The sequence below is a fragment of the Pelecanus crispus genome, chromosome 30 (genome assembly GCF_030463565.1).
Source record: "Pelecanus crispus isolate bPelCri1 chromosome 30, bPelCri1.pri, whole genome shotgun sequence".
Classification (NCBI taxonomy): domain Eukaryota; kingdom Metazoa; phylum Chordata; class Aves; order Pelecaniformes; family Pelecanidae; genus Pelecanus; species Pelecanus crispus.
In genome coordinates, this window is record NC_134672.1 from 156,908 (window position 1) to 167,137 (window position 10,230).

The following is a 10,230-nucleotide window of genomic DNA, read 5'->3' on the forward strand; positions in this document are numbered from 1 at the left end:
TTGCCCCCTCAAGGAGCTTAATTCCTCCTCCAAGGAGACTAATTGCCCCCTCAAGGAGCTTAATTCCTACTCCAAAGAGAGTAATTGCTCCCTCAAGGAGTTTAATCCCCCCCAAAGTGGGGCTATTCCCCTTTCCAAGGGGGCTGTCCACCCCAAGGGGGATTAATTCTCCTTCCAAGGGGCTTAATCCCCCCCAGGGAAGCTAAACTCCCCCCCAAAGGGGCTTTAATCCCCCCAAAGGGGGTTATTCCCCCTCTCCCAGGGTGCTGTTCCCCGCTTCGGGGTACGAATCCCGGCCCGGGGGGCTATGCCCTTTGGCGACGCAGCCACCAAGCACCCGGCTTTATTGGTTTGCGTGCGCGGGGGGTCACTTTTCGAAGTGCTCGAGGGGGTAGTGCTCCCCGTAGTGCTGCAGGTGCTGCTCCAGAGCCGCCCGCTGCCGTCGCAGGTGGGGCGGCATCTCCTGGTAAACGTCGGAGAAGAGGAGCTGCAGGCTGGGCTTCGGCTTCCTCTCCGCCTGCTCGAATGCCTCCATCACCTGCGGGGCAGTGGCAGTGCCTTTACCTCCCCTCCAAAATCCCGGGGATCGCCTTCCCCTAAATCCCGGGGATCCCCTTCCCCAAAAATCCCGGGGATCCCCTTCCCCAAAACCCCAGGGATCCCCTTCCCCAAAATCCTGGGGATCCCCTTCCCCAGAAATCCTAGGGAACCCCTGCCCTAAAATCCCAGGGATCCCCTTTCCAAAAACCCCAGGAATCCCCTTCCCCTAAATCCTGGGGATCCCCTTCCTCAAAATCCCAGGAATCCCTCCCCTAAACCCCAGGAATCCCCTTCCTCAAAATCCCAGGGATCCCTTTTCCCAGGGATCCCCTTCCCCAAAATCCCGGGGATCCCCTTCCCCAAAATCCCAGGAATCCCCTTCCTCAAAATCCCGGGGATCCCCTTTCCCAGGGATCCCCAGAATCCCAGGGATCCCTCTCCGCAGATCCCAGGGGATCACCCCGTTACCATCTTGCGGGAGCTCTTGCGCCAGCCCTTCTCCTCCTGCTCATCCCACCAGCCCCGGCCCAGCATGTAGTGCCGCAGGCGGGAGATGGGGTGGTCCTGCTTGTCCCAGTAATTCACCTCGTCCACCGACCGGTATGCTGAGCTGTCATCGCTGGTGCTGTGGTGGCCGATGCTGCCGGGGCGGGGAGGTTAAAAATTTAAAAAAAAACAACCTTAAAAAGGTGGTTTTGGGGCGCGCCGCCTCACTCCCCTCCCCGGCGTACCGGTAGGTCATGGCTTCGATGAGGAAGGGCTGGTTCTCGGCCACGGCGCGGCGCCGGGCTTCTTTGGTGGCGTTATAAACGGCGAAGACGTCGTTGCCGTCCACCCGGATGGACATCAGCCCGTAGCCGGGACCGCGCGCCGCTGCGGGGAGCGGGGATGGGTTGGGGTGCAGCCCCCAAAACCCCGCGTCTGTCCTCAAAACCCCACGTCCACCCCCCAAAACCCTGTGTCTGCCCCTGAAACCCCGTGTCTGCCCCCTCAAACCCCGCATCCATCCCCCAAAACCCCACGTTCGCCCCCCAAAACCCCACGTCCGGTCTGACCCCAAAACCCTGCGTCCACCCCCCCAAACCCCGCGTCCATCGCCCAAACCCCGCAACCATCCCCCAACCCCCCTCGTCTGTCCCCAAAACCCTGCGTCTGCCCCCCAAAACCCCGTATCCACCCCCAAAACCCCTCGTCCGCCCCCCCAAACCCCTGCATCTGTCCCCAAAACCCCGCATCTGCCCCCAAAACCCCCGTCCATCCCCCAAACCCCCATGTCTGCCCCCCAAAATCCCGCATCTGACCCCAAAACCCTGTGTCTGCCCCCCAAAACCCCACATCTGCCCCCCAAAACCCCACGTCCACCCCCCCAAAACCCCTCATCCATCCCCAAAACCCTGCATCTGCCCCCCAAAACCCCACGTCCGTCCCCAAAACCCCACGTCTGCCCCCCAAAACCCCACATCCGCCCCCCAAAACCCCACGTCCATCCCCAAAACCGTGTGTCTGCCCCCAAAACCCCACATCCGCTCCCCAAAACCCCCGCGTCTGTCCCCCAAAATCCCGCGTCCACCCCCCAAAACCCTGTGTTTGCCCCCAAAACCCCACATCTGCACCCCAAAACCCCATGTCTGCCCCCAAAACCCCTCGTCTGCCCCCCAAACCCCCGCGCCCGCCCCCTTTACCGATGCCGTCGCCACGGTACTGCTCGGAGGTGGGGGTGGAGATGGCGTAGCCGTTGTTGCGGCAGAAGAAGATGATGGGACACTCGAGGGTGGCGGCGAAGTTGAAACCGGCGTGGGCGTCCCCCTCGCTGGCCGCCCCCTCCCCGAAATAGCAGATCACCGCCCGGTTGGCGTCGGCGCGCTTGATGGCGTAGGCGGCCCCCACGGCTGCGGGGAGGGAGGGAAAGAGGGGGTTCGGGGCGGGCGCGGGGAGCAAGGAGGGGGACGCGGAGCGGGGGGGGGGGGACGGGGCACCTTGCGGAATTTGGGTGGCCAGCGGGGACGAGATGGTGACGAAATGGCGGTCGCGGCAGCCGTAGTGGACGGGCATCTGCCGACCCTTGCCGGTGTCGCTGGCGTTGCCGTAACACTGTGCCATGAAGAGGTCCAAGGGGTAGCCCCGGTACATCAGCACGCCTGGGGGGGAAGGGGGGGGGGGGGCACAGCCGAAATTGGGGACAGGCCCCCACCCTGAGCCCGCTGCCCCTCCCCAATTTGGGGAGCGCTCCCCCTCACCCGTCTCCCGGTACTGCCCGAAGACCAGGTCGGTGTCATCCAGCGCGGCTGCGCTGCCGACATGCGTCCCCTCCTCCCCGTAGTTGGTCATGTAGAAGGAAATCCGGCCCTTGGGGGGGGGGGGGGGGGGGGCAGAGCGTGTTGGCGGGGTCCCTGTTTTTGGGGGGGGTCCCCCTCTGCGTGTCCCCCCCCATCCCTACCTGCCGCTGGGACTCGTAGAGGATGCGGTCCATGGTGTTGAGCAGCGTCATGGTCTTGTAGAGCTTCAGCACCAGCTCCTTGGGCAGCTGCGGGGGGGAGCAGGGGGGGTTTCGGGGTGCGCCCTGCGCTCCCCCAAACACGCGATGTCACGCGGTTTGCCCCCCACCCCCCCCCCCACCCCAGCTGTGGCGGGGGTGCGGGGCATCCCGCGTCCGGGGTGTCGCGTGCCTGGATGCCGCGGGTTTGGGGTTCCGCGGGTTTGGGGTGTCGTGGTTGCGGTACCGCGTGCCTGCTTGTTTGGGGGGGGCCACGTGCTTGGACGGTGCGTGGTCGGGCTGTCAAAAGCCTGGCTCTGGCATGTTCGGCGTGTCATGGGCCCAGACATTACATGTTTGGGGTGCCACATGCCTGGATATTGCATGTTTGGGGTGTCACGAGCCTGGATACTGCATGTTCGGGGTGTCACGGGCCCAGACATTACATGTCTGGGGTGCCACATGCCTGGATATTGCGTGTTTGGGGTGTCACGAGCCTGGATACTGCATGTTCGGGGTGTCACAGGCCCAGACATTACATGTTTGGGCTGTCAGGTACCCAGACATTGCATGTTTGGGGTGTCAGGTACCCAGACATTGCATGTTCGGGGTGTCACATGCCTGGATATTGCATGTTTGGGGTGTCATATACCCAGACATTAGATGTTTGGGGTGCCACAAGCCTGGATATTGCATGTTCAGGGTGTCAGGTACCCAGACATTACATGTTTGGGCTGTCAGGTACCCAGACATTGCATGTTTGGGGTGTCAGGTACCCAGACATTGCATGTTCGGGGTGTCACATGCCTGGATATTGCATGTTTGGGGTGTCATATACCCAGACATTAGATGTTTGGGGTGCCACAAGCCTGGATATTGCATGTTCAGGGTGTCAGGTACCCAGACATTACATGTTTGGGATGTCAGGTACCCAGACATTACATGTTTGGGGCACCACATGCCTGGATATTGCATGTTTGGGGTATCAGGTACCCAGATGTTACATGTTTAGGGTGCCACATGCCCGGATATTGCATGTTCAGGGGGTCAGGTACCCAGACATTACATGTTTGGGGTGCCACATGCACAGATATTGCATGTTTGGGGTATCACGAGCCTGGCTCTGGCGCGTTCAGGGGGGGTCACATGCCTGGATACTGCATGTTCAGGGTGTCAGGTACCCAGACGTTAGATGTTTGGGGTGCCACAAACCTGGATATTGCATGTTTGGGGTGTCGTGTACCCAGACATTGCATGTTTGGGGTGTCACATGCCTGGATATTGCATGTTCGGGGTGTCATATATCCAGACATTAGATGTTTGGGGTGCCACAAGCCTGGATATTACATGTTCAGGGTGTCATATACCCAGACATTACATGTTTGGGGTGTCGGGTACCCAGACGTTACATGTTTGGAGTGCCACAAGCCTGGATATTGCATGTTCAGGGGGTCAGGTACCCAGACATTACATGTTTGGGGTGTCAGGTACCCAGACATTACCTGTTTGGGGTGCCACAAGCCTGGATATTGCATGTTTGGGGTGTCATATACCCAGATATTACATGTTCAGGGGGCCACATGCCTGGATATTGCATGTTCAGGGTGTCATATACACAGACATTACATGTTTGGGGTGTCAGGTACCCAGACATTACCTGTTTGGGGTGCCACAAGCCTGGATATTGCATGTTCGGGGTGTCATATACCCAGACATTACATGTTTGGGGTGTCACATACCCAGACATGATATGTTTGGGGTGCCACAAGCCTGGATATTGCATGTTCGGGGTGTCAGGTACCCAGACGTTACATGTTTGGGGTGCCACGCGCCCAGACATTGCAGGTCCGGGGTGCCGTGTCCGGGTGCCACACGCGTGGGTGCCACGCGGCCGGGCCGCCCCGGTCCCCGTCCCCTCTGGGGGCTCCCCCCGCCGCCCCCCCGGCCCTGGGGCTGACCTGGGGGTCCTCGGCGGGGTTGACGATGTGGCCCTGCCGGTCCATCACCCGGTAGACGGGGATGCCCGAGATGACGTTGGGCTGGATGAACTCCAGCCGGTCGGCAAAATCGGCCGAGGCGCCGGGGAACTGCGGCTTCTCCTCCGGCGAGGGGAACTCCTGCTGCGGCAGGGGACGGGGACAGCGGGTTGTCCCCCGCGGATGTCCCCTGCCCCGGCCCTGTCCCGCTCCCAAAAACCCCCCAAAAGGGGCCCCAGGCACCTCCCTCCTGTCCCACCCCCTGCAGGGCCAATGACCGGGGAGGGCGTGGGACGTGGGGACACGGGACGGGGTGGGGGGGGGACAGGGGGACACCGGGGTGGGGTGGGGGGGACGTGGGGACACAGGGATGGGGGGGACAGGGGGACACCGGGGTGGGGTGGGGGGGACGTGGGGACACGGGACGGGGTGGGGGGGGGCAGGGGGACACCGGGGTGGGGTGGGGGGGACGTGGGGACACAGGGGTGGGGGGGACAGGGGGACACCGGGGTGGGGTGGGGGGGACGTGGGGACACGGGACGGGGGGGGGGAGGACAGGGGGACACAGGGGTGGGGCGGGGGACACGGAGGGGACATGGGGATGTGGGGACGGGGGGGGACACGGGATGGGGTGGGGAGGATGGGGGGGACGCGGGGACGGGGCACGGGGATGTGGGGACACAGGAACGCGGGGACACAGGGACGTGGGGACGGGGTGGGGGGACACGGGGATACGGGACGGGGAGGGGGGGGCGTGGGGACATGGGGACAGGGTTGGGGGGACATGGGGATGGGGGGGACGTGGGGACACAGGGCTGTACGGGGGGGGCGTGGGGACATGGGGACAGGGTGGGGGGACACAGGGACAGGGTTGGGGGATGTGGGGACATGGGGACAGGTTTGGGGGGACATGGGGATGGGGGGGACGTGGGGACACAGGGCTGTACAGGGTGGGGGGCGTGGGGACATGGGGATGGGGTGGGGGGACATGGGGACACAGGGACAGGGGGACACGGGGATCGGGTGGGGGGACACGGGGATGGGGTGGGGGGGATGTGGGGGCATGGGGACAGGGTGGGGGGACACGGGGATGGGGTGGGGGGACATGGGGACAGGGTGGGGGGACGCAGGAAGGTGTGGGCCCCGGGGCAGTGACACGGCGGGGACAGCCCGCACCCCCGGCCCCCCGGTGCCCGGCCCCCCCGGGTCCCCGGCCCCACTCACGGCCGTGCTGAGGCGCCGGGCCGGGCCGGGGCCCGGGCTCCGCGGGAGCCGCAACCGGAGCGCCCGCAGGGCCGCCATGGCCGCCATCTTCGGAGGGGCGGGGCCTCGGCGGAGGGGCGGGGCCTCGGGCCTCAGGGCAGGGCCTGGGGCAGAGGGGCGGGGCCTGGGGCGGAGGGGCGGGGCCTGGGGCAGAGGGGCAGGGCCTGGGGCAGAGGGGCGGGGCCTGGAGCGGAGGGGGCAGGGCCTCGGCGGAGGGGCGGGGCCTGGGGCCTCAGGGCAGGGCCTGGGTCAGAGGGGCGGGGCCTGGGGCCTCAGGGCAGGGCCTGGGGCAGAGGGGCGGGGCCTGGAGCAGAGGGGCAGGGCCTCGGTGGAGGGGCGGGGCCTGGGGCCTCAGGGCAGGGCCTGGGGCAGAGGGGCGGGGCCTGGGGCGGAGGGGCAGGGCCTCGGCGGAGGGGCGGGGCCTGGGGCCTCAGGGCAGGGCCTGGGTCAGAGGGGCGGGGCCTGGAGCGGAGGGGCAGGGCCTGGGACAGAGGGGCGGGGCCTGGGGCAGAGGGGCGGGGCCTGGGACGGGGGGCGGGGCCTGGGGCCTCAGGGCAGGGCCTGGGGCAGAGGGGCGGGGCCTCAGGTCCCAGGGCAGGACATTGGGGCGTGGCCTCTGACCTGGGGGCGTGGCCAAGAGGCGGGGGCGTGGCCTCCGGCGCCGGGGAGGTGCTTCCGGCCAATGGGGGGCGTGGTCATGCGCTGAGGGGCGGTGCTGCGCTCGGCGGGGCGGGGCCAGGGGCGGGACGCGACCCCGGAAGCAGAAGCGGCGGCCATGGCGGCGGCGGAGGAGAAGATGGCGGCGGCGGGTGGCGGGTGTTGCCTGCGGCCCTTTTCCTGCGAGCAGGGGCTGCTGTCGCGGCCCGACGGCTCGGCCGCCTTCCTGCAGGGTGCGCCGGGCCTCCCCTCCCGCCTCCGACCTCCCCGCCGCCCTCCCGGTTCTGCCGTCGGTGACCGCGCTCTCCCTTCTCCGTCCCGCAGGAGACACCTCGGTGCTGGCCGGGCTCTACGGCCCCGCGGAGGTGAAGGGCAGCAAGGAGCTGCCGGACCGGGCGGCGCTGGAGGTGCTGCTGCGCCCCAAGGTGGGGCTGCCAGGTGGGTCCCCCCGCTCCCGGGGGAGGGGTCGCCGGTCCCCGTCCCCCCCCATCCCCCGGCTGAGCCCCCTCCCCGCTCCCCGGTGCTTTCTGCAGGCGTGGTGGAGCGCAGCCGGGAGCAGCTCCTCCGGCAGACCTGCGAGGCCGTGGTTTTGGGGGTGCTGCACCCCCGCACCGCCATCACCCTCGTCCTGCAAGTGCTGAGCGATGCCGGCTCCGTATCCTTGGGGTGCCGTGGTTTTGGGGGGCGGGCAGGGGGTGTCTGCGTGTGTTTGGGGGGGGCCCCGTTGTCCTTGACACCACCAGCTCCTCTCCTGCTGCCTGAACGCTGCCTGCATGGGGCTGCTGGACGCGGGGCTGCCCCTCTCCTCCCTCTTCTGCGGCGTCACCTGCGCCCTCGACCCCCACGGCGCCATCGTCCTCGACCCCACGACACGGCAGGAGCAGGTGAGCACCGGAGGGGGAGTCCCCAACCCCGTGGGGTCCCCCCCAAACCCTCCTGACCCCGCAAAATCTTTGCAGGAGGCCCGCGCCGTCCTCACCTTCGCCATCGACAGCGCCGAGAGGAAGGTGCTGATGGCCACCACCAAAGGCAGCTGCTCTGTGGAGGAGGTGAGGGGTTCAGGGACCCCCGGGGGGGACTTTTGGGGGTGCAGGACACCCCCCCACCATGGAGAGCTCTCCCACCCATCATGGGGTCCCCGCTTTTCCCCCCCTGCCTCCTCCCAGATGCAGCAGTGCCTCGCGGCGGCCCAGCGCGCCGCCGACACCATCTTCCAGTTCTACCGTGACTCCGTCCGGCGGAGATACTCCAAGTCCTGATGCCAAGGGACCCCGCTGGGGCAGCTGGACTGTCCCCCGCTGTCCCCCATGCCCCCCACCTGGCCTGGCCCCCCCTTCAGCAGTCAGTAAAGGACCCCCCACTCCCTCCGCTGCGTCTCTGAGTCCATCCAGCGTCGCGCAGGGCCCCCGCACCGGCTCCCGCACCCCCAAAGGAGGGGAGAAGGAGGGGACGTGCCTGGGGACACCCAAGATGGCGGCACCCTGTGTACAGCATCGTCCCGCCCGCCGGTACACCTAAGATGGCGGCCCCCATAATGACAGTTGTGCGCGCCGCGCTGTGACCTTCCCAAGATGGCGGCGCGCATGCGTGCCGCCGCGCTGTGACCTTCGCAAGATGGCGGCGCGGGGGGGCGCGCACGCCGTTCGCCCCCCTCCCCTCCTGGGCGGGGCTTGGCGCGCCGCGGCCAATGGGGCGGTGGCGTTGGCTCCGGCCCGCGCGTTGCCGTGGCAACGGGCCCCGGAAGTGAAGGGCCGGGGCGTGCCAGTGCGCATGCGCCGGCTGCGCTGCGCAGCGCCGAGCACCGGGGGGCGGGTAAATGGGGGTGCAACGGGAGGGGGGGGGGGAGTGCGGGGGGGAAACGGGGGTGCGGGGGGAAATGGGGGGCGCAGGGAGGCGGGGTTTGGGGTGCAGAGGCGGGACATTTGGGGTGCAGGGGGGATCTGGGATGCAGTGAGGGGGGGATTTGGGATGCGGGGGGGATTTGGGGTGCAGGGAGGGGGCATTTTGGGTGCAAGGGGGATCTGGGGTGCAGGGAGGGGGGATTTGGGGTGCAGGGGGGATCTGGGATGCAGTGAGGGGGATCTGGGGTGCAGGGGGATCTGGGGTGCAGTGAGGGGGGATCTGGGGTGCAGGAGGGATTTGGGGTGCAGTGAGGGGGGATTCAGGGTGAAGGGGGGATCTGGGGTGCAGTGAGGGGGGATTCGGGGTGCAGGAGGGATTTGGGGTGCAGTGAGGGGGGATTCAGGGTGAAGGGGGGATCTGGGGTGCAGTGAGGGGGGATTCGGGGTGCAGGGGGCATCTGGGATGCAGAGGGGGGATTTGGGGTGCGGGGGGGATTTGGGGTGCAGTGAGGGGGGATTCAGGGTGCAGGGGAGGATTCAGGGTGCCAGGGAGCATTCAGGGTGCAGTGAGGGGGGGGTTTGGGGTGCAGTGAGGGGGGATTCAGGGTGCAGGGGGGGATTCAGGGTGCCGGGGGGCATTCGGGGTGTAGTGAGGGGGGATTCAGGGTGCGGGGGGGCATTTGGGGTGCAGTCAGGGGGGATCTGGGGTGCAGCAGGCCCCCCACGCCCCCTGTCCCCGCAGGCGGCAGCATGGCGGAGGTGCACGTCATCGGGCAGATCGTGGGGGCCAGCGGCTTCCCCCAGCGCCGCCTCTTCTGCAAGTGGGGGCTGCACGCCGGTGAGCGGGGTCCCCACCATTTCGGGGGGGGACCAGGGTCGGGTGACACCGGGGTGGCCGTGACCTCTCCCCCTCTGCGTGTGTCCCCCCACCCCTGTTTGCAGGCGGCACCTGGAAGCTGCTTTCGGGGCTGGGGTCCGGGCAGACGCAGGTTGACGACCCCCAGGCCGACGACGTGGCCTATTGGTGCCACCCTGTCGACGTCCATTTTGCCACCAAGGGGCTGCAAGGTACGGCACGCGTGTCCCCGTGTCCCCATGTCCGCGTGTCCCCATGTCCCCCGCATGTCCCCCTGACGCCCCCCGTGCCCCTCGCCCGTCCCAGGTTGGCCCAAGCTGCACCTCCAGGTTTGGCACCAAGACGGGCTGGGGCGCAGCGAGGTGCTGGGCTACGGTTTCTGCCACGTGCCGGCCACCCCCGGCTGCCACGCGCTGGCCTGCGTCACCTGGCGCCCGCGGGGGACCTGGCAGGAACGCCTGAGCCAGCGCCTGCTCGGGGGGGGACCCCAACTCCGAGCCCCCGAAGCCCTCGTCGCCGCCGGCGCCGCCGACCGATTCCGCCTGCGCACCGAAGCCGCCGGCACCGTCCACCTGCAGCTGGGCGTCCTCCTGCGGCACTTCGGCCGCTACGGCGTCGAGTGCT

The 10,230-nt window shown here is 67.4% G+C and overlaps 3 protein-coding genes across 4 annotated transcripts in view; 2 read left to right on the forward strand and 1 right to left on the reverse strand.

Moving 5' to 3' along the window:
- Positions 1–367: 367 nt before the first annotated feature.
- On the reverse strand, positions 368–6,300 carry BCKDHA (branched chain keto acid dehydrogenase E1 subunit alpha). Of its 2 annotated transcripts, none has more exons than XM_075725454.1 (9): positions 6,214–6,300; positions 4,972–5,130; positions 2,978–3,064; positions 2,778–2,886; positions 2,517–2,678; positions 2,223–2,429; positions 1,272–1,413; positions 1,009–1,180; positions 368–538 (listed from the first exon to the last, which is right to left on the reverse strand). In XM_075725454.1, the coding sequence occupies exons 1-9, from the start codon at positions 6,298–6,300 to the stop codon at positions 368–370; spliced, it is 1,296 nt and encodes a 431-aa protein (XP_075581569.1). The 2 variants fall into 2 exon arrangements, with proteins under 2 accessions (XP_075581569.1, XP_075581568.1); XM_075725453.1 differs by having other exon boundaries at positions 4,972–5,133.
- Positions 6,301–7,027: 727 nt separating this feature from the next.
- On the forward strand, positions 7,028–8,168 carry EXOSC5 (exosome component 5). Its single transcript, XM_075725459.1, has 6 exons — positions 7,028–7,142; positions 7,234–7,347; positions 7,443–7,564; positions 7,653–7,793; positions 7,869–7,958; positions 8,076–8,168. Exons 1-6 carry the CDS (start codon positions 7,028–7,030, stop codon positions 8,166–8,168), a joined length of 675 nt encoding a protein of 224 aa, XP_075581574.1.
- Positions 8,169–9,500: 1,332 nt separating this feature from the next.
- The window catches only part of B9D2 (B9 domain containing 2), a 34,981-nt gene continuing 34,251 nt past the window's right edge, over positions 9,501–10,230 (forward strand). The window contains 3 exon segments of the mRNA XM_075725387.1: positions 9,501–9,588; positions 9,693–9,818; positions 9,913–10,225. Of these exon segments, the coding sequence (XP_075581502.1) occupies positions 9,501–9,588; positions 9,693–9,818; positions 9,913–10,225 (527 nt within the window).